Source organism: Salmo salar, chromosome ssa10 (assembly GCF_905237065.1).
Source record: "Salmo salar chromosome ssa10, Ssal_v3.1, whole genome shotgun sequence".
Classification (NCBI taxonomy): Eukaryota; Metazoa; Chordata; class Actinopteri; order Salmoniformes; family Salmonidae; genus Salmo; species Salmo salar.
In genome coordinates, this window is record NC_059451.1 from 24,531,265 (window position 1) to 24,555,386 (window position 24,122).

The 24,122-nt window shown below is 44.5% G+C and overlaps 1 protein-coding gene across 3 annotated transcripts in view; it reads left to right on the forward strand.

The window, feature by feature from the left end:
* acsbg2 (acyl-CoA synthetase bubblegum family member 2) overlaps positions 1-23,405 on the forward strand; it is a 28,838-nt gene extending 5,433 nt beyond the window's left edge. Inside the window, exons 1-15 of one of the 3 annotated variants that reach the window (XM_014216498.2) lie at positions 3,571-3,668; positions 7,459-7,597; positions 8,395-8,510; positions 11,926-12,194; positions 16,575-16,663; positions 17,335-17,455; positions 17,588-17,668; positions 17,832-17,981; positions 18,427-18,603; positions 19,044-19,225; positions 19,486-19,728; positions 19,873-20,090; positions 20,280-20,419; positions 20,990-21,236; positions 21,550-23,405. In XM_014216498.2, the coding sequence (XP_014071973.1) occupies position 3,668; positions 7,459-7,597; positions 8,395-8,510; positions 11,926-12,194; positions 16,575-16,663; positions 17,335-17,455; positions 17,588-17,668; positions 17,832-17,981; positions 18,427-18,603; positions 19,044-19,225; positions 19,486-19,728; positions 19,873-20,090; positions 20,280-20,419; positions 20,990-21,236; positions 21,550-21,668 (2,292 nt within the window). In that variant the 5' untranslated portion in view covers positions 3,571-3,667 and the 3' untranslated portion in view covers positions 21,669-23,405. Of the gene's footprint in view, positions 1-3,570; positions 3,669-4,316; positions 4,555-7,458; positions 7,598-8,394; positions 8,511-11,925; positions 12,195-16,574; positions 16,664-17,334; positions 17,456-17,587; positions 17,669-17,831; positions 17,982-18,426; positions 18,604-19,043; positions 19,226-19,485; positions 19,729-19,872; positions 20,091-20,279; positions 20,420-20,989; positions 21,237-21,549 lie in introns of those variants that run through there. The other 2 variants (XM_014216497.2, XM_014216499.2) reach the window with 2 other exon arrangements.
* Positions 23,406-24,122: the final 717 nt, after the last annotated feature.

Genomic DNA, 24,122 nt, shown 5'->3' on the forward strand with positions numbered 1-24,122 from the left:
ACGGAATCATGGCTCTCTCCGGATATACTGTCCCCGTTGATACAGCCAGCTGGGTTCTCGGTACATCGTGGTAACGTACAGGAACTCAAGTCCTTTTGTTCACCCGACCTAGAATACTTCTATCAAATTCCAACCGTATTACATCACTAGAGAATGTTATTTTTTTTGTCACAGCTGTGTATATTCCCCCTCAAGCCGATACCACTACGACTCTCAAGGAACTACACTGGACTGTGTGCAAACTGGAAACGGCATATACTAAGGCTGCATTTATTGTAGATGGGGACTTTAATTTGGACTAGAGGAAAACGCTGCCAAAGTTTTTTTTATCAACTCATCGCCTGCAGTACTCGCTTCAAAAACTCTTGACCATTGTTACTCTCCCTTCTGGGATGGCCTTAAGGCCCTCCCATCGGCAAATCAGATCTTTGCTCCTCCCTTCCATAGGCAGAAACTCAAACAGGAAGTATCTGTGCCAAGGTCTATTCAACGTTGGTCTGACTAATCGGAATCCATGCATCAAGACTGTTTTGATCACGCAGACTAGGACATGTTCCAGGTTGCCTCTGCTAATAACATTGATGTATACATTGACACAGTGACTGCTGAGTTCATCAGGAAGTGTATAGGGGATGTTGTTCCCACTGTGATGATTAAAACCTATCCAAACTAAAAAAGAAATGTAGATGGCAGCATTCGTGCAAAACTGAATGCGTGAACCACCGCATTTAACCATGGCAAGGTGACTGGGAATATTAACGAATACAAGCAGTCCAGTTATGCCCTCCATAAGGCAATCAGACAGGCAAAACATCAGTACAGACAGCGACAAAGTGGAGTCACAATTCAATGGGTCAGACACAAGAATTATGTGGCAGGGACTCCAGACAATCACGGATTGTAAAGGGAAAACCATCCACGTTACGGACACTGTCTTGCTCCCGGACAAGCTAAACAACTTCTTTGCCGGGTTTGAGGGTAACACCGTGCCGCCGACACAAGCCGCTGAACGAGGACTGTGAGCCCTCGTTCTCCGTGGCCGACATGAGTAAAACATTTTAGCTTGTTAACCTTCACAAGGCTGCCAGCCCAGACGGCATCCATAGCTGCGTCCTCTGAGCATGCGCAGACCAGCTGGCTGGGGTGTTTATGGACATATTCAATCTCTCCGTATCCCGGTCTGCTGTCCCCATTTGCTTCAAGATGTCCACCATTGTTCCTGTACCAAAGAAAGCAAAGGTAACTGAACTTAATGACTATCGCACCACAGCACTCACTTCTGTCATCATGAAGTGCTTTGAGAGGCTTAAGGATCATATCACCTTACCCTAGACCCACTGCAATTCGCATACTGCCCCAACAGATCCACGGATGATTAAATCGCCATTGCACTGCACACTGTTCTATCCCATCTGGACTAGAGGAATACCTATGTAAGAATGCTATTCATTGAGCTCAGCCTTCAACACCACAGTACCCTCCAAGCTCATCCTTAAGTTCGGGGCCCTGGGTCTGATCCCCATCTTGTACAACTGGGTCCTGGACTTCCTGATGGGGGCCCCACAAGGGTGTGTGCTACGCCCCCTCCTGTACTCCCTGTTCACCAATGACTGTGTGGCCACGCACGCCTCTAACTCACAACAGTGGTAGGCCTGATTCCCAACAACAACGAGGGGGAGGTGAGAGCCCTGGCAGAGTGGTGCCAGGAAAATAACGTCTCCCTCAATGTCAACCAAACGAAGGAGCTGATCATGGACTTCAGGATGCAGTAGAGGGAGCACGCCCCCATCTATGGGGCTGCAGTGAAGGTGAAAAGCTTCAAGTTCCTTGGCGTACACATCACTGACAATCTGAAATGGTCCACACAGACAGTGTAGTGAAGAAGGCACAATAGCGCCTCTTCAACCTCAGGAGACTGAAGAAATTTGTATTGGCCCCTAAAACCTTCACAAACTTTTAGATGCACTATTGAGAGTATCCTATCGGGCTGTATCACCGCCTGGTACGACAACTTCACCGTCCGCAACCGCAGGGCTCTCCAGAGGGTGGTGCGGTCTGCCCAACACATCACCTGGAACACACTGCCTGCCCTTCAGGCCATCTACAGCACCTAGTGTTACAGCAAGGTCAAGAAGATCATCATGGACCTCAGCCACCCAAGCCATGTCCTGTTCACCCTACTATCATCCAGAAAGCGAGGTCAGTACAGGTGCATTAACACTGGGATCGAGAGACAAGCTGTTTTTCAATCTCAAGGCCATTAGATTATTAAATAGCCATCACCCACCTGCCTCCACCCAGTGCCCTGAACTGTCACTGTCACTAGCCGGCTACCACCCGGTTACTCATCCCTGCACCTTAGAGGCTGCTACCCTACGTACATAGACCTGGAACACTGGTCATTTTAATAATGTTTACATAGTGTTTTACCCATTTTCATATGCGTGTGTGTGTATATACTGTATTCTAGTCAGTCAAAGCCATCCTATTCAACTATTGCTGTACATATACTATTCTATCCACGTATTCTTCAGATATATTACATATTCTATCCACATATTGTCCACAATGTCTATACATATCCTCATATACAGTGCATTCGGAAAGTATTCAGACCCCTTGACTTTGTCACGTTACAGCCTTACTCTAAAATTGTTTTTATCCCCCATCAATCTACACACTACCCTATAATGACAAAGCAAAAACTGGTTTTTAGTCATTTTTGCTAATTTATACAAAATAAATTGGTATCACATAAGTATTCAGACCTTTTACTCAGTACTTTGTTGAAGCATCTTTGGCTGCGATTACAGCCTCGCATCTTCTTGGGTATAACGCTTCAAGCTTGGCACGCCTGTATTTGGGGAGTTTCTCCCATTCTTCTCTGCAGATGCTCTCAAGCTCTGTCAGGTTGGATGGGGAGCGTCGCTGCATAGATATTTTCAGGTCTCTCCAGAGATGTTCGAGTTGGCCGCCCGGCCAAACTGAGCAATCGGGGAAGAAGGGCCTTGGTCAGGGAGGTGACCATGCACCCAATGGTCACTCTGACAGAGCTCCAGAGTTTTTCTGTGGAGATGGGAGAACCTTCCAGAAGGACAACCATATCAAGATTCTCTGGTCTGATGAAACCAAGATTGAACTCTTTGGCCTGAATGCCAAGCATCACATCTGGAGGAAACCAGGCACTGCTCAACACCTGGCCAATACCATCCCTACGGTGAAGCATGGTGGTGGCAGCATGATGTGGGGATGTTTTTCAGCGGCAGAGACTGGGAGACTGGTCAGGTTCAAGGGAAAGTTGAACGGAGCAAAGTACCGAGAGATCCTTGATGCCTGCTCAAGAGCGCTCAGGACCTCAGACTGGGGCAAAGTTCACCTTCCAACAGGACAATGACCCGACGCACACAGCCAAGACAACGCAGGAGTGGCTTTTGGACAAATCTCTGAATGGCCCAGCCAGAGCCCAGACTTGAACCCGATCTAACATCACTGGAAAAACCTGAAAAATAGCTGTGCAGTGACGCTCCCCCATCCAACCTGACCGCACTTGATTGGATCTGCAGAGAAGAATGGGAGAAACTCTCCAAATACAGGTGTGCCAAGCTTGTAGTGTCATACCCAAGAAGACTCAAGGCTGTAATCTCTGCCAAAGGTGCTTCAACAAAGTAGTGAGTAAAGGATCTGAATACTTATGTAAATGTAATATTTCTATTTATTTGTAATACTTTGCAAAAATTTCTGAAAAGCAGTTTTTGCTTTGTCATTATGGGGTTTTGTGTGTAGATTGCTGAGGGGGAAAACAATTTTAGAGTAAGGCTGTAACGTGACAAAGTCAAGGGGTCTGAGTACTTTCTGAATGCACTGTATGTCATAACTAGGAATAAATGAATGGAAGTGATAGAAGACAATATGATCCAATAGTTCTGGATGTTTATTTGATGTAGCCTACAGTATATAGGTCAGTAGGATACAGATGTCTGCCTGACAATGTTGGCATGTTTATCTCTGGAACATCATAAAAGCCCAGCTAGCACAGCTGCTATATGCAGTAGCTATAACAAACTGGCCTGAGGAACCGCCCCTTCCTTGTCCTGTAGTAACCCCAGCAGCATATCTGCTTTGTGTGTTTGTGTATGTTGCGGAAGTGTGTGAGGGGGATGGGTTGGGTGGGGGCCTCATCGCATCATCCAAGAGAAGGGGGGAGGAGTATTCCATTCCAACCATTCCTCTCTCTTGCATTAATTTAGCTGAAGTGACCATATATGGAGGACGAGTCTTGTGGTGTGAGCCGTTTCAGCCAATGAGAAGGGCTGTAGTGTTGGCAACTTAGTGGCGGAAGTGTGTAAGGATGTCTGCAGGAAAGGGTGGGGTTTCAGAGGAGGGACAAACCAGGCGTTTGAAAATGAATGATGTGTTACACAGAGTAGACTGAGGCGGGGAGGCCAGCATATTTTGAGTCTAGCGGCTGACTGAATAGAGTGCTTAAGCAGTCCAGAGAACCGGCAACCGGAACTGAAATAAGGAATCTAAAGAGTTTGCTTCCAAGGATGCACTGTAAGTTCTTATGCATTGAATTAGATATACATTCAGACGTTGTGATGAGGGTGTTTTCCCTTTCACTTGGGTAGCCTAGATCTGAAAGTTTACATTGATTGTTACATATAACACATCTTTATATCCATAATCTTCCGACTTTGGCTTGTGGGAAGGCATTTCTCTGGTATCGTGGCATTTTCATTAGGATGTGACTGGTGGTTTCTGTGTACCTTACGTAAAATACATTTTAAAACTAAATTTGAGTCCCTCTCTGTGTTCAACGTTTGAATTTGGTTTAGTTCTTACATTGAAGTTAAGTTATTGAATTCAGAACAGCTCATGTACCACAGCTCTGAAGGCTGATTATGTGGTACTGGTTCATCCACTCATTATCCCATGTCGACAGCAGATATGTGCCGGCTGGCTGGCTGGGGTGGAGCATCCAGCCCTCCATGTACAGCTGCTCAGACAAGGTTGGGCGAGGCAAAGAAGTCCTAGTTTTAACTGCATTATTGGGGCCAGAAACAGGTGCTGGATGGAAACTTGATTCACCCCAGTGGGTTATCAGCCTTGGAAACAACTCCAGGCAGACGGGTGAGATGGCCATCAGGGATAGAGACAAATACAGGGACAGAAAGAGATTTAATGTAGGAAGTGCTTTCTTTGCAACTAAAATTCTCTACAGTTGGGGTATTTAAATGCTGGGTGTGGGGAGAGGGGAACCCCTGCTTTGTTTTGGAGATGCCCAGTTTTGGGCAAGGTTTGTTTAGGTTGTAGTTAATGCTGGTTTCTGAAAATGTGTTTAATGTTGCTATTAGAGAAGTGTGCAAGAAAAGCTTCTACTCATAATCAGCCAAACCGTCTATACTTGCAATTCGTTTTTTGAATGGACATTGTGGCAGTTATGTGGACTAGACATACTGTTTGGGACCTAATCCTCTCTTAATGGTGTGCAATGCAGCGGTCAGTTGCTAACGTGATGAAACTCTGTGCAACGCTAAATCCATTTGAGCCGATTCCCTTAATGCTCACTGGGAATCTCCCTGGCAGGCCATCAGCAGGGATGTACAACCCCATTCAGGCATTACAATGAACTGCTCCTCTGGGGACTAGGGGTCGGACGGTGACCACCCATTCCGGGCTCAATCAACAGGAGAGAAGGAAATGGCTTTCTATCGTACAACAAGGAAGTACCTTGATTTAATTTTTTCCCCTGGTCTGACTTGAATTGGTGAGCACATTGTGAAGGTAAATACACACAGCCTTGGTCGTCATAGCTTGAGGGGATGAGAATAGAACTTGGTCATTGGTTAGGCATGTGATGATAGCTCTCCATCACATCCAAACATAAATCAGTCCTATAGGGCTTCTGCCTGAGACTCATTCAGTCATGAGAGAGAGACCCCTGAGGATCAGCCCTAAGGCTGCATTCAGAAATATCAAGAATCCCCTTTCTTCTCATTAAGGTACATAGTTTGAGCGAGACTTTTCTGAGCTATAGGCTTAGTCTATAGCACCCACCCCCAATTCAGGCATGTCGGCCCCCTCCCAACCAACTCCCACACTATAATACATTACAGCCATGCAGCGTGAACCCTGGCCACAGCTGTCCAAGTGTGTGAGCATGGGGAATCTGCAGCCGCTCTGTTACTGGGGGAAGAGTTAAATGGTAGCTGTTGCAGGGGGTTTGTGGTGTAAGCTGTGAGCTCACAGGCTCTGCAGGAATGTGTAATGATGAGGTGAAGTCTCAAGGTTAACAGCAGTGCCTCTGAGGGAGGGAGCAGGGAGGTAGAATCTATCGATCTGCTGAGCTACGGCCCTTGAATGAACCATGAATCAGACACATTGGTTTTTCAGTTTCAGGGTTTTTTCTCGTACAATTATAGCCGTTTCAAAACGCTAGGTTATAATATTGACTGGGTTCTAATGAGGGCTGGCTGCACCCTGCCCCTGGCTCAGGGGAATATTTGTGTTCCTGCTCTGACCCCCATGGCGTCTGTTTTCTTTCCTCCCGCCCCTGCTCAATTGTCCTCAGCTGGTGAACTATGATAGTCCATTCCACAATAGGCCGAAAGGGCCACTGGTATGTGTTTTCAATGCACCGAGCCAGGCCTAGATAACCAGAAGCCAGGCCGGTATTGGCTTTCTAACAAGGGGTGGAGAGGGCTGGAGTTACGTGCTGGTGGGGCGGTCATGGTTATTGTTCTGACGTGTTTCCTGTGCCATGTTGGGTAACTGTCCACGATGGAACAAGCAGATCATCAACGGGCCGAACTGGGCTCTGGTTGGGTCTGTGTGTCTTTCACACAGATGGAGCCATTGAATTTCAATAACCAGAGGATGAGATGAACCAGCCAACCAAATGAGTCCGTATTATACAACCTCTGCTGTCCCGCCTGTTGTCATGTGTCCACATGGCTTTATATCTCTGAAAGGGGGTTTCATAACACGATAAGGCCCAAATATTCATTTAGGCTTCCTCTGATTTGGGAAAGGACCACACTGAATAAACATAGTTCATTTATTTTGGCTGAAAGAAGTTACTTAAAAGGATGCCTCATTATTCAAAAACAGTGATTTATGGGGAGAAAAACACAGTTCACTGTACAGGAGCTTTTGGATCTATGTACCTTTTTGAGTCCAGAGTATGACCCTGTGACAGCACAGGCAGCACAGTGGTGGGAGTCTTGTGAGCCGATTGGCAGTCACATGCTACTGACAGTTCCACTGTGTGGCCAAGAAGCAGGTGCTACTGTAAGGAAGGACTAGTGCCATTTGTGTCACATTTGTCACTCTCAAAGCCTGATCAAACCTCCATCACTTACCGCTGGGGAAACTCAGCCCCGAGATTTGCATGTGTCATGTTGTGTGAATGAGTCATATGCTGTTTCTTACCCTGTCCCCTATCTAACTCCCCACCAGTGATTGTGTGTGAGCCTGCTGCCATGTCCACAGCCGTGGTGATGGACCCCCCCAGGGACGACAGCAACTTGCAGTCATCCTGTGTCACCGGGGACAGCATTGCCTCACTGGATGAAGTCACTATGGATTCCACAGCCAAGTATGTACCTGGCCTGAAACCATTGTCTCTGGTCTGATGGCGTGACTCATGTTTGGACTGTTGATCGAAAGGCTCTCGTCACACAGGAATAACGATGACCTGCAACCTTTCACGATCTTAATAATACTCCCACATTAAAGGGATACGTCGGGATTTTGGCAATGAGGACCTTTATGTACTTCCTCAGAATCTGTTTTCATACTGAAATAAGAGACATAAGAATGGTATCCACTACTTCATCTGACTCTGAGGAAGTAGATAAAGGGCCTCATTGCCAAAAGCCGAAGTACACTACATGACAAAAAGGATGTTCATCGAACATCTCATTCCAAAATTATTAGCATTAATATGGAGATGGTCTTCAGGGAAGGCTTTCCACTAGATAGATGTTGGAACATTGCTGTGGGGACTTACTTCCATTCCGTCACGAACATTAGTGAGGTCGGGTACTGATGTTGGGCGATTAGGCCTGGCTCCCAGTCGGCTCAAATTGCCGAATTCACAAATTTTGAAGGGGTGTCCACATACTTTTGTGTATATATAGTTTATCCCTTTAAATGACAGCTCAAATAGATATTTGACTTACTTATATCACTCAAAGATGAGAAACAGTCCTTACATTTTGTCAAGTCAGCAATGTAAACAGGTTTAGAGTTAGTTTGCAAGACAGATTCTTGGGGACGTTGGCCTCTGACACACTGAAAGGCTTCCTCCATCCATCTTAGACGTGGCAGCAGAGTTCACCAGGACAGGACTGGGAATCTACTTAACATTGTTTATAATGTTTTTCCCCTCAGTGAGTCATCAGAGGAGGAGTCAGCTGGTGAGAGGGAAGCGGAGACCGGGGCCAACACTGAGCTCACCAACAATCCCACAGACATCCCTACTGAATGGCCCACACACACACAGACTGGTGAGCTGACCCACACACTCACACATATTTACATGGCAAACACCACAAGGACAGCATTTACATGGGACACAAATACATTTAGGAAACAGGGTTACAACAGTTAGAGCGTACACAAACACAGTGGTTCACACACTCTTGAGGTTGGCACTTGGCTACAGAAGTTATACCAGTGCATTCATTTTGAGGTAGACCAAATTAATTGTCCCCATTTTGAACTTTGAGGGAATGGGCCTAAGGGAAGTGAAGTCCACCCTTGGTGCCAGTATGTGCCAACTTCCCTTTCCTGTCTCCTCCGGTTCCTGTCTCCTCCGACTCAAGTCAAGAACATTCAGTCTTCAACATTCCACACACACTCGGTATGACAACCCTTTTTATAAGCTGTATACTGGCATATATAAAACCCCAAATTAGATGAAATAGGGCTATGCCATCCTAAATGAAGGTATTCACAAATTTCATTAAAAGCACATTTCAGTTGAGATTTGTGTCAGTTGGACAGTAAACCCTATGTTACTGCTAAATCAGTAGGGCATTCTCCTCCACCATCCATCCACCTGAAGTGCAGTCCAGTAACTGTAGCCTCAGGACCTGGCAGAGTGGCAGCATGACTGTGGCTATGTGCTTCTGTTGACTATTAAAGAAGTGTTTGGTCATAAACAGTCCTGTCTGAACTCCCAGAAGGTTCCACCCACAGCTCAGTCCTGTTGACAGTACACAGAAACACAGCGCTCTTTGGAAACGGGGTCAGCCTAACACAAGGTCACATGACCCCCGCTTCACTCAGTGTTGATCTTTTCGTTTTATAGTGCTTTTCAGAGGCTTCATAGTCAACACAGAACATGGGAGAGAGTAGGTCCCCTTATCTAAATAAAGCTTTCACGCACTTCAAAATAGTGACAGGGATTCTCTATAGTTCTGGTCTTTATCATAGTGACATTTGAACAATTGCTGTTAAGACTCAAACGTGATTGCTAATAGTACTAGGTGAGTTAGAGCTTCTGTTTGTCTCTGGCTAATGGCCCCCATTAACCCTTGACACTCCTACCTGTATACAGGTTGAAAATGGCAGATTTTGTCATGGATAAGGGCCTACATTGGAATGCAGTGGCTGTACAGTAGCATGTTATACATGACGTCAGAGCTCAGGATCTCCGCTTCACAGCTCTGTATGGGTTTTGACTGCCAGACGTTCTGAATTTGAGCACTGTGTGTGACGTTGCCCCCATCCCTCCCGATAATTTGGCAACTTTTTTGGGGGGGGGAGCAGTGAGGGAAATGCTATAAATTACAAGTACTTGATGTATTTTGAAAGATGAGACGTTGTGGATTATAATAAATACTGCTTTGATGTCATACAAGCAAGTCCAAATGTGCACTTCACATTTCCATGTCATTATACTCTATATATGTAATATAGTGTCAACGTTCATGATCACTGTTTGAGGTATACTGAACAAAAATATAAACGCAACATGTAAAGTGTTGGTCCCATGTTTCATGAGCTGAAATTAAAGATCCCAGAAATGTTCCGTACGCACAAAAAGCTTATTTCAATATAATGTTGTGCACAAATTTGTTTACATCCCTGTCAGTGAGCATTTCTTCTTTGCCAAGATAATCCATCCACCTGACAGGTGTGGCATATCAAGAAACTGAATAAACAGCATGATCATTACACAGGTGCATGTTGTGCTGGGGACAATAAAAGGCCACTCTAAAATGTGCAGTTTTGTCACACAACACAATGCCACAGATGTCTACAATTTTGAGGGAGTGTACAATTGGCATGTTGACTGCAGGAATGTCCACCAGAGCTGTTGCCAGATAATTGAATGTTCATTTCTCTACCAAAAACCGCCTCCAACGTCGTTTTAGAGAATTCGGCATTATGTCCAACCGGCCTCACAACCGCAGACCACGTGTGACCAATCCAACCCAGGACCTCCACATCCAGCTTCTTCACCTGCGGGAGCATCTGAGACCAGCCACCCGGACAGCTGATGAAACTGAGGAGTATTTCTGTCTGTAATAAAGTCCTTTTGTGGGGAAAAGCGGATTCTGATTGGCTGGGCCTGGCTCCCCAGTGGTTGGGCCTGGCTTCCCAGTGGGTGGGCCTATGCACTCCTAGACTCACCCGCCCCTGCCCAGTCATGTGAAACCCATAGATTGGGGCCTAATTAATTGATTACAATTGACTGATTTCTTTATATGAACTGTAACTCAGTAAAATCTTAATTGTTGCATTTTATTTTTGTTCAGCATAGTTACAAGATGATAAACAGAATGAGCCTACAGTATGTTTGTTGTATTGTGAAGAAATTATGCCCACCTGACCCTGATTTTGATATTTAAAATGGACCGTTTTTGGATCGCGTTAACAATAGTAATTGTGTAAAGCGGAGATGCAGGGCTGTGTTCCAAGCAAAACTACACGTTTGCTTGCCCTAGTTCCTCGCCGGCACAGCTAGCAGAGCTCAAAAGAAAGGCACCTTTATAGCTGAAGACTCTTTTAGTCATAAAGGTGCATTGAAAATCCTTAAGAACTGTGCACACTTTGGAGAGGTGTGGCCACCTGGAAACACATTTGGACCTCTAACACCTACCCCACATTTTCCTGGAATGTTTTTGTTACTGAATGTATCCAGAGTATTTTCACATTTCCTAATCAACAAATGAGGCAAAGTACAGTAAATGTGAAATGCACATAAAATCAACAGTGTAATGTTTGGATTCAGTCTTGTCAGGTGAACTGTTGTCCTGACCTTTTTAGTCTAAGAATTTTCCCATAATCTCCAAACTGTTCCCTTTTTAATTGCTACCATGGTTATGCATATGCTTTCTATATTTCTTCTGTAAGAAACATTACAATTTAGCCCTATCCATATAGGCCAATATAATAGTTCCTGCTGTCTTGTTAGTCCCTTTTAGTGAGTGCTCTCCTTGTGAGGTCTGTGTGCCTGGGCTTTGTAGGGGCTCCCGTCTGGTGTTTTGTGCGCTGATTGGCATCTCATACGGGACCGGGCTCTGTGTGTGTACTGGTAGAGACTGGGTTTCAGAGCAGCCTCCATCCAGTCCCTAAAGAGTGTCTAAGCTCATTTCTGTGAGTGCTGGAGTAAGCAGGCGGCACGCCGTTGAATGTGATTAGTTTGACTTCCTCACGGGTTTAGGTTCCATCTGACAAATTGCAGACAGGCAAATCAATGTATGCCATTTGCCATCACCAAACTGGCAGGATGGAGCAAGATGGCCCTTAAATCAGCTCACACAATTTATCCCCTCAATATTCCTATTGTCTGAGGTACTATACAAAGTTTTAAGTCTAAGCAAAACTCACAAATCAAACACACCTTTCCTTCATCTTCTCAACTGACTTTCCTTGGTAAAAAAGTAAACCCTTCTCTCTCCTCTCCCTCAGTGAGTGCCCAGCGGCCAGACTCTCTGTCCCTGGCGGTGGCTAAGCCAGACTTGTGGACATCGAGCGGTGACGGGGAGGTGAAGCTGAGGATGGGGGAGTCTGGCTTTGCCTCTGAGCCCCCACTCACCGTAGACCAGATGTTTAAGACTGCTGTGGAGAGGTTTGGCAGCTACACTGCCCTGGGCTGGAAGGAGGGAGAGCAGACCAAGACGATCAACTACCAGGAGTACTACCAGGCCTGCCGCACCGCTGCCAAAAGCTTCCTCAAGGTGAGACTAAACACACAGACCAACTCTGCTGACACTTGTCTGCTGTATATTGGATGTCAGAACAATGTGGTAATAGAAAACCCATAACAATACATGTGTATAGTTATCGAATGTTACATACAGATGAGAACAGAAAAATGTTGTATTTTATTAAACACTTTCTTGGTGCTCATGTCTCCAGTCATAAGAATGGCTTATCGACATCAGTTCCTTAAGTGCGACATCGCAACAGAAACTGAGTATGAGAGAAAGTTCTGTTGGCAAGGCAACAATGTATCCTCAAACCAAACAAAAGCAATAGAGAACCACTGTGGACTTAAACTTAGGAGTACAACATATAATTTAGGAGCACCAGAAGATATTTGTACATTGATTGAGAGAGCCTAAATTGGGCCAATAAGAATTCTAGCTACTTATGAAGCATGTGTTGTTCCCTAGAAACGACTATGTAATCCTGTTAAGACATGTTTATTATAAAAGCTAGAATATTGATACTAAACGGCAGGTAGCCTAGCGGTGAAGGCGTTGGACTAGTAACCGAAATAAAGGATTAAAAAAAAAACTCATTAAAATTACAAAGTCATTTGTGGAATATTAGGTTTCTACTACTTGTAAAAATAACTCATTTCTATTTAGATGCATTACATAGAAAATTGTACCCTCTCTTTAAGAGCGTCAAGTTTGTGTGATGACATACAAGAGATCCAGTGTTTCCCTTATATTAATTTAGCAGCGGTGCGCTAAATCGTGACAACAAATATTTGAGATGGTAGAATGTTTTCGGTGTGAACTTAAATGACTGAAACCAGATATCAAGTATGTAGAAAAGATAATGGAGTTATATATTTTTAAATAGGATCATCTTTTGAGAACTAATAACCACCAGACTCAAAACTAGACAGTTAGGGAGAATCTAAAATTCTAACAATGTCGTGGCATTTTATGTTTGAGTCACTCGGATGCCATAAGAATACGGCATAAGCCATGGCAAAATGTGTATAATTGCAGGAAATTTGCTTTAAAACTGCACATTTTCTCTCTCATGTGAATTTCTTTAGTCCAGCAGTTGCAAATTTTGTTTTTTCATGGCACACGAGACACCTGTCTGATTTAGCACCTGTCTCAGTGGACTAATCCATTGCAGAGGCTGCGGGTCTAGGCTACCTGGCCTGCGCGCAAATGTATAAATGTGCCTATTTGGAGATGTCTGATTAGTATTTCTGATTTGTCTTAACTCACCACCACTAATGAGCTGTGGAGCTTCTCAAAGTAATTTTTTCATAACCTCAAACGGCAAGTAAACAAAGTCTGTTTTTACATCCATTGACAATAGTTCCTCAATGTATTAGAAAAATCTTTCCAAATCAAAATGTATTTGTCAAATGCTTGAGGCAACAGGTGCAGACTAACAGTGAAATGTTTACTTGCGGGTCCTTTTCCAACAATGAAGATGAGATATAAAGGAAACAAAAATCAAATGCAAATAGTGACATAAATACACAGTGAATAAATAACATGGCTATATATTTTTAAATAACATGGATATATATATAGGGAGTACCAGAACCGAGTCGATGTGCAGGGGTACGAGGTAATTGAGGTAGCTATGTACTGTACATATAGGTAGGGGTAAAGTGACTAGGCAACAGGATAGGTAATAAACAGTTGCAGCAGCGTATGGTTGTGTGTGTGTGTTGTGGGTAGAGTCCAGAGTGTGTGCAAGAGCGGGTCCATTCAGGTAGTCCGGGTAGCCATTTGATTAGCTATTTTGTTTAGAAGTTTTATGGCTTGGGGGTAGAAGATGTTAAGGGTCCTGTTTGTTCCAGACATGGTACATTGGTACTGCTTGCTGTGTGGTAGCATAGAGAACAGTCTGTGGCTTGGGTGGCTGGAATCAGAAAATGTTTTGGGGTTTCATCTGACACTGCCTGGTACAGAGGTCCTGGATGGCACGGAGCTCAGCCCCAGTGACGTATTGGGCCGTATGCACTACCCTCTAGAGCCTTGCGGTCAGATGCCAAGCAGTTGCCATACCAAGCGGTTACTCATCCAGTCAAGATGCTATCGATGGTGCCGTTGTAGACATTTTTGAGGATCTGAGGGTCCATGCCAAATCTTTTCAGCCTCATGAGGGGAAGAGGCATTGTCATGCCCTCTTTACGACAGTGTTGGTTTGTTTGAACCATGATAGCGCCTTAGTGATGTGGACACCGAAGAACTTGGAAGCTCTTGACCCGCACCACTACAGCCCCGTCGATGTGAATGGGGGCGTGCTCGGCCATCTGTTTCCTGTAGTCCCCAATCGGCACCTTTTGACTTACTGACGTTGAGGGAGAGGTGTTGTCCTGGCACCACACGGCCAGGTCTCTGACCTCCCCTATAGGCTGTCTCGTTGTCGGTGATCAGGCCTACCACTGTCGTGTCGTCTGCAAACTTAATGAAGGTGTTGGAGTCGTGCGCAGCTACGCAGTCGTGGTTGAACAGGGAGTACAGGAAGGGACTAAGCACTCACCCCTGAGGGGCCACTGTGTTGTTGCCTACCCTCACCACCTGGGGACGGCCTGTCAGGAAGTCCAGGATCCAGTTGCAGAGGGAGATGTTCAGTCCCAGGGATCTTAGTGTAGTGATCAGCTTCCAGGGCACTATGGTGTTGAACACTGAGCTGTAGTCAATGAACAGCATTCTCACGTAGGTGTTCATTTTGTCCAAGTGGGGTAGGGCAGTGTGGAGTGCAATAGAGATTGCGTCATTTGTGGAGCTGTTGGGGCGGCATACGACTTGGAGTGGGTCCAAGGTGTCTGGGATGATGGTGTTGATGTGAGCCATGACCAGCCTTTCAAAGCACTTCATGGCTACAGTTGTGCGTGCTATGAGGCAATAGTCATTTAGACAGGTTACCTTGGTGTTCTTGGACACAGGGACTATGGTTGTCTGCTTGAAACATGTAGGTATTACAGACTGGGTCAGAGGGAGAGGTTGAAAAAACGGGTAAATTAAAAATAATAATAATGTCGGTGAAAACACTTGCCAGCTGGTCAGCGCATGCTCTGAGTACACATCCTGGTAATCCGTCTGGCCCTGCGGCCCTGTGAATGTTAACCCGTTTAAAGGTCTTATGGAGAGCGTGATTACACAGTCGACCGGAACAGCTGGTCCTTTCAAGCATGGTTCAGTGTTGCTTGCCTCGATGCGATCATAAAGGCATTCAGCTCTCTCCCTTTCGATAACCACCGAGCCTTTGTGTGAAAGGGAAAAATGTCATGCTCTGATCCAGTGGAAACTTCATAAAATACCTGATTTGCCTCTTATCCCTTGCCTGTCCGGAGCACACTGGCACGGGAAACTCTGAGGGGTTTCAGATAGATGTTGCAGATAGATGAATGCGATTGAATGAACATGAACAAACCTCCATGTGTATTTAATGTTATTTATATATGATTTATGAGACATTTTATATCAGAATATTGTCTACCAGCAATGCATTTATTTATTTGAAACTGTTCCATGAAAAATAGGAAAATCTAAACGGGCACGCAGATCGGTAGAAATGCTAAGGTAAATTGGCACTCCACATGAAAAAGATTGCCGACCCCTGATGTGCGTTCAACAAGGTGAGATGGTTCGCAAACGCTGGCTAACATTAGCTAACATATTTCATTTGTTTTGTTAGCCGTAACCGTTAGCTAACAGTCTGAGAAGGTAGAAGGCGAGCTATACACTACTCCAGACAACGCTTGGCATTGCACATGGGGATCTTTGGCTTGTGTGCGGCTGCTCGGCCATGGAAACCCATTTCATGACCATCTCAACAAACAGTTCTTGTGCTGACGTTGCTTCCAGAGGCAGTTTGGAACTCTGTATTGAGTGTTGCAACGGAGGACAGGCTATTTTTACGCACTACACGCTTCAGCACTTGGAGGTGAGCATGTGTGGCCTACCACTTCGCAGCTGAGCCTTTGTTGCTCCTAGATGTTTCCACTTCACAATAACAGCTCTTACAGTTGACCAGGGCAGCTCTAGCAGAGCAGAAATGTGACACGGTCTTGGAAGGGTGGCATCCTATGACGGTGCCACGTTGAAAGTCACTGAGCTCTTCAGTAAGGTCATTCTACTGCCAATGTTTGTCTATGGAGATTGCATGGCTGTGTGCTCGATTTTTATACGCCTGTCAGCAACGGGTGTGGCTGAAAATAGCCGAATCCACTAATTTGAAGGGGTGTCCACATACACACATACTTTTGTGTGTGTGTGATAATATATATATATATATATATATATATATATATATATATATATATATATATATATATATATATATATATATATATATATACACTCTATATATCTATTCTCATGCTGTATGTGTGTGTTTGTCCACAGCTTGGCTTGGAGCGCTACCATGGGGTTGGCATTCTGGGCTTCAACTCTGCTGAGTGGTTCATTTCTGACATTGCTGCCATTCTGGCTGGGTGAGTCCCTCTACTCCTGTTTGGGGGGGGTCTGACACACTCTCTGTTACTCACATGACGGGTTTAGTGTAAGTATGTGTGATGTGCAGAAGGTTTCCTGCTCACTGATATACTGTAGCCCCATCTAGATTGTGTAAGCATCTAATGTGACTACAACCAAAGACATGAGATATGACATATGAGCCTGTCAGAGCAGCATAGGGTATGACCTTGAATTCAGCATGTAGCCTGTTGCACACATTAAAACAGTTTGATAGATCGCTGAGGTATGCCAAACACAATGACTACTCTGTTTTTGCTTTTCAGTTGTATCAGCAAATAGCTATAACCAGAACCCATGATCAGAAATCCAAACTCAATACAGTATGTCAAAACAAATAGAAGTTCATTTAGAGCTTGGAGTGTTTCCCACTGTCAGAACTGGTTTTGTGAGAACATATGTTATGTGTAATTTGGCATAGAGATCAGATACAGACTTACAATAACTTACTGTTCTGGGTGGATCAACGTCTCACCTGTTGCATTCTTCTTTCAGGATGGTCATAACTTTCTGAAATACATTCTTACCTAGCAGAGATGTCAAACCTGTCTGTAGGAAAGGAATCTTTTTAGAGTTTGATGGAACATAAAGGCAACATAACTCGCTGTACTGTTTTCTCTTGTGTTGCCAGTGGGTTTGCAGTGGGCATCTACACCACAAACTCCCCAGATGCTTGCCAGTATGTAGCAGAGAACTGCAAGGCCAACATCATCGTGGTGGAGAATCACAAGCAGCTGCAGAAGATCCTACAGGTAAGCCTAGAGGATGGCAAGGATGTAAGGTGATTTTATTTATTCATTCTCCTGGGATACCGTTTACGTTTTAGTGTATTCCTCGACTGTGGAATCGGACGCACATATCTAAAATGAGTGTTTTTCCTCCAGGTTCAAGACAAGCTGCCACACCTGAAAGCCATTATCCAGTACAAAGATGCACTTAAAGAGAAGAGACCAAACCTCTACACGGTATGAATGGAGTGTCAACTATTTAGATTCCATTTGAACAATAGAACACAGATCCATGCCTTCTGTGTCTTTTTAGAAGTGTTCATAACACAGTACGTTTTCTGCAGGTTCGTTTCCCCCCCCACTCTATCCTGAATGTGTCTGCCTTGTATTGTCTGCACAGTGGGCTGAGTTTATGGAGCTGGGTCGTGATGAGCCCGACACAAAGCTGGATGACATCATCGCTATCCAGAAGCCCAACCAGTGCTGCACACTGATCTACACTTCTGGTACCACAGGCCAGCCCAAAGGAGTGATGCTCAGCCACGACAATGTGAGTGACACTGACTACAAACACCCACCACTAACACTAGTCTTTGGTTGCACATTTGGTTTCCCACGGCCAGTGTAAAGATATCAGAGTGCTATACTTAAGCAATAATATACCACACCCAAGTGCCTGGATACACGGAATGCCTGGATACAGCCCTTAGCCGTGGTATATTGGCCATATACCACAAACCCCAGAGGTGCCTTATTGCTATTATAAACTGGTTACCAACATAATTAGAGCAGTAAAAATGTTGTCATACCCATGGTATACGGTCTGATATACCACGGCTGTCAGCCAATCAGCATTCAGGGCTCTACCACCCAGTTTATAATATCCTTTAAAGGTTGTTTATCAAGATGTAGCCTCGTATCTATTCAAACTCCCCTTTTGGTCTGAGTTTACCTGCTAATGACCTGTATTGTACTGACCGTCTCTCTCTCTGCAGCTGACATGGACAGCGTTCGCAGTAGGCCGCTATGTCCGGCTGGCAGAAGCCACCAAGTCTCAGGAGATGGTGGTCAGCTACCTGCCCCTCAGCCACATCGCTGCTCAGATGGTGGACATCTGGGTCACCATGAAGGTCGGAGGGGCAACATACTTCGCCCAGCCAGACGCACTGAAGGTGAGGTCTATTCTCGTTTATGAGAATCCCAAGAGGGCATTTTTCTAGTTTTTCCATCTCACTGAGAAGACTGTTATTCAGTCCCTTACATCACCTTGTCCTCATCTTCAATAAACCTAGTGTGTAATCCAGTTAAGGGAGGACTATTAAGACAAGCCTTTTTTCACAAGTTAAAATGATACCCGGTCCTCACACAAGACAACTCTTTGTTTCCCCGCTGATCAGATCATTAGTGTTTCTGCTCTCTGTGAAAAGGCTTTTCTTCACAAAAGAAGTGCCAGCTTTGCACGTTGCAATTGCAAACTCTTGAACAGTTCTGTGATTCAGCTAGTGTCAGTGATACTCCACACACACACACACAGTCATACATACTTTGTGCCTACAAACCCCTTTAGTGTGTGTTTATGTTGTGACTGAGCTCCCTTCCTGTCTGTTCTCAGGGTTCCCTGGTTAACACAATGAGAGAGGTGCGTCCCACAGCCTTCATGGGCGTACCACGTGTCTGGGAGAAGATGCAGGAGAAGATGAAGTCCGTCGGGGCCAAGTCGTCCACCGTGCGCAGAAAGGTGGCAGTCTGGGCCAAAGGAGTGGGTCTGCAGACCAATCTCAGCAAGATGAACCAGTATGTTATACATGGGCCTATTTAGTAGGGAGGGGCGGATCTGTATCACCACCTCTGTGGTTCTTACTTTGCAGCGATTTCCCTCAAGGCGAATACTACTTTGTCACAAAGATGACAGAACAGGATCAGTAGTTGTCTTGCCCACGCACAGTATAATAATGCTAGCACAGTATGTACAGTAGTGAACTATAGCCTGGGGTACGAAGAGAGACATGTTCTGATGTTGTATTAAACTCCTGCTTCCTCTTCTGCCTGCTCAGGAATGGCGCCATGGCGAGGACGCCCATGAACTACCGCTTGGCCAAGAAGCTGGTGTTCAAGAAGGTCCGTAAGGCCCTGGGTCTGGACCGCTGCACCAAGTGTTACACAGGTGCTGCCCCCATCACCAAGGATACCCTGGAGTTCTTCCTCAGCCTGGACATCCCAGTGTACGAGCTGTACGGAATGAGTGAGAGCACTGGACCTCACACCATCTCTCTGCCCGACGCATTCCGCCTCACCAGGTAACTATACCCTCCACATACTCCTAAACACACAAGGCCTGAAATGACATATTACCTCGTCTTTTAGAAAGTGTTTTTATTGTATATGCTTCGTGTTTGTGATTAAGATCTGCAAAGTTAGTGATTTATGTCTTCTCTCCCCAGCGTTGGGAAGTTGATCCCTGGCTGTGAGACTAAGATTAACAATCCTGACGAGGAGGGCAACGGGGAGATCTGCTTCTGGGGACGCCACGTCTTCATGGGCTACCTCAACCAGGCCGACAAGACCGAGGACGCCCTGGACGCTGAGGGCTGGCTACACTCTGGAGACCTGGGCAAACACGACGACAACGGCTTCCTCTTCATCACTGGACGCATCAAAGGTACAGTCTTCTCTATAACCTTATCTGTAAAATACCCCCAACCCTATCCCAGTCATCAGAACCCAGCTTTAAACGGAACAGACTGATGTTTTATAAACGCCTCAGTCGACAGAAGATTGAATTTTATTGTCTGGCTCCACATAGGTTTGCTCTATCCTAAATAAAACTTGTGTTTCAACGTGTGTCCAGAGCTGATCATCACAGCGGGTGGAGAGAACATCCCTCCAGTGCCAATCGAGGATGCTGTGAAGGAGGCCGTGCCGCTGGTTAGCAACGCCATGCTCATTGGAGACAAGAGGAAATTCCTCGCCATGCTGCTCACCATTAAGGTATGAACCGTTGGCTACAGTACTCCGTTTTATCTTTTATTTTATTTTACCAGGTAAGTTGACTAGGAACATATTGTCATTTAAAGCAACGACCTGGGGAATAGTTACAGGGGGGACGAGAGGGGATGAATGAGCCATTTGGAATTGTTTGGGTGTCGGTGTGAAACCAACTTCCCCATGCCAATATGACCTCAAAGGTCATATTTCAAGTTCTGACAAAACATTTTCTTCAGAACAGGGATGTTATGTTGTGTATCATGGCTATATTACAGCCACTTTAAGAGTATCTAGTAGTTGAGAAATACCATGTGTTATCAGATGCCGCCTGCATTAGAGATCATAGTGGGTTATTCACAATTCATCTTTATTGTAAGTTATACAACTTCTGCCCAACCACTGCCACCTGGTGGACATTTTAGCAAACTGCAAGTCTTTATGGTATCATTGTCAGTTAATAGGATTCATTGACAAAGGAGACATTATTCATGAGCAAAACAGCCTTTTAAGAAAATGTGTTCTTTTGTTTCAGGACTCCTTCCCGAATAAAACATCTGTCTCTTTACCCCTCAGTGCCAGGTGAACGGAGACACTGGTGCTCCTGAGGATGAGCTGATGCCCGAGGCCATAGAGCTGTGCCGGAAGCTGGGCAGCAACGCCACGCGAGTCTCAGAGATCGCCGGTGGGCGTGACCCGGTCATCCATGCCGCTATCCAGGAGGGTATCAACCGCGTGAACGAGAAAGCCACCTCCAACGCCCAGCGCATCCAGAAGTGGACCATCCTAAACCAGGACTTCTCCATCCCTGGGGGAGAGCTGGGTGAGCGGGGCGGGGAGCAGCCTGGGCAGGGGCCCTGGGTAGGACAGTGTGCATGTTTGTTTAGTGCCATGTTCTTCTCTTCTGGCCCTGAAGGACTGCAGTATGTCGTTTTTCCCAGGTCACTATATAAGCTAGACTCAAGTTTCCATAATGTTGCTTCATTTCCATTAATTTCAATAGAATTGTTATTGTTTGACCTTTGTCTACTACAGACCATGTCGTCACTCTGTAGTTTTCCCCATCTATCCAGTGGCGGGTGTTGAGCATAACAGCAGGATTTATATGGCCGACTCAGTCTCGTTCTCTCTCTCAGGCCCCACTATGAAGCTGAAGAGGCCGGTGGTCATGAAGATGTACAAAGAGCAAGTAGAGAATTTCTACAAAGAGGTGGTGACTCCAAGTACCCCTGATAACTCCATGCCCCCCAAATAGGCATGGGACAATAGCCCCTGCAGAGCAATTCAGAGAAACACTACAAAAGACATGCAGAAAGAACAGTCTCTTAGACAACCACTCCTTGTTCAGTTACTGTTTCTCTCCTGTGAATTTTTTTTGCTAGCTTCCTCCTTTCGTTATTGGGTTTTGTTTACATTTGTGGGTGTTGTAAAGAAAAAAAATAAGTAAGAACATCCATGAGAAGCCATTGTAAGCCTTTAGGATTTTTTAAAGATGAGTTGTTGATAAGCTGATTTCAACTATTTATTTTGTATTATTGTGATGAAGAACAATAATATATGATAGATGAAGTACAGTTGTACGTGATGAGGCATTGTTAATTTACTGTGATACTTGCAAATAAATTGCATAGAATCCAAAAAGTCCATAGGACATGGTAGTAGAATTTTTGGGTAAAATGTTACTATTTTTCTTTTTGCCAAAGTCAGAAATTACTTGGACCAAATACACACATTGGATGATAAATAATTATTACATCCAGTGATCCCTGGTCTGGATTAAAAATAAGACATGAAGTAAAATGACAGGGAAAGAAAACACTGAACATATCATTGTCCTATTTATTATTATTGTATTGTTTTTCTGTCTGGTTTTGAGTTTGATGAAAGTGTGTCTATCATTGTGTCGTAGCTCCTAAATCGTGCAGTTCTGCAATAAAAACAAGAGAAGCCCTGGGACGTCCAATGAAAATTAAGTTGTAGATTTAGTTAATTCCTTGGCGCCATAAGCACATGGCACAATGTTGAACTTCTGCACCTACCTTACCTGAAAGAGCATCCAAATCTTTCTTCATGCTACAGAACCATATCATTCAAGCCATATTAGTTTAGCCATGTTATGTACTCTGAAAGTCTATGACACAGCCTGGTCTTGTTGGAATGTTTTGGATCGATTGTGTAAAATTGCTGTGACCATTTGTTAAATACTGTAAATATGTTTTGCTTACATTTCCTCTTCTCTGGTCTTTATTTGGACCATTTTATTACATAATGTTTTCAGAGAACCTGTTCGTCTACAGATCATCAGTCTTGTCTTTAAGTGTGAGAAATCCACCACTTTCCTCATGCAGACGTGTGTGATGAGAAAAGATTTGTCCTTGCACCACTGAATGTCTTTCTGAAAACCGGTTCATTACATGTTCTCTGGGGTAACTAATCTAAACAAGACGACACAGAATTTAATAGCATTTCGAAATAAGCATTCATCCTGAAACATTGTAGATACAAGGTATGGATTGGTGTTCTCTTATTACATTGCAAATACTCTCCCTAAACACACGCATGCTGAGTGGAATTTTGAAAACCATGTATCTCTCTGCTACCTACTGTACATGTTAGGAGAACTTGGACTTCTGTGTCTTATTGCTGGTTGTGAATTTTGGCCATTTGAGTTAGTACTTGCAAAACATAATCCCAGGTACATTGGAATAGGAAGAAATTAGTTTGTTTTGTGATTAAGACTTTTGCTTCAGGTACCTTTTGATGAAATACTTGAATTTGAAGAGCTGTTTAAAACAAAGTCATAATACTAATGAAATCCAAAGATCCCATTTGTAAACAATTGCCACTAACATGCCATTGTCTCAGACGAAAGTGAGCAGGTCAAGCAGTTTGTAGATGTTAGAGGGCTTCCATATTCAGAGAGAAGCTCAACAACTGGAGACCCATGTTGATGTTCAGGAAGACCTGTAAATAAACTATTAGCTTACCCAGAGTGACCTTGTAGTGTGTTTGTCGAATTAAGTTGTGTACAGAATCAAACAGAGAAAATGAAGGATCAGTATTCTTTTCCCCAACTGATTTCTGCCTTCCTGCAGAATTCACTGGTGTCAGATTTCTGTTGATGCTTGTACTGGCATAAAGACATACTGAAGAGCTGTAGCTACTGCAACTAGCCAGTCACAGCTCCATACCAAGGAAGCCCCAAGTCAACTTAACACCAGGATGACTTTGAGCTGTTGGAAAAACCAGTTTTTTTTTACATACAAATCAATCGCTTCAAATACAAGACAGTTCATGACTGCCAACTAAAGACATACCGGTTTTACCTGCACCTCTGAGCTTAAGCGCTTTTCTTGTATTGGGTGGGGAAGAAACCGGAGTGTTCCGTATGTGACCTAGCTGGGAAATAAGTTATTTATTCTGTAATATTAAGAGCAGTTATGTAGTTCTTGTTGCATAATCTTCAATTAGATGGTAGCTATTTAAGATTATTTTCAGATAGAAACATACAGTACCAGGTAGCCACTTAAGGTATTAAAAACGAGATTGGGGGGGAGAGAGAAACACCCTAATAACTGCAAAAGCTCTTAGAAAAACTACAAAGCATAATTGCATGTATAAAACAATGGAATCTATAAGCCTTGTCAGCATAACCTTTTGAACTCTGCAGTGCCCTATTCACCCCACAATCTGCTTAACATGAATGACC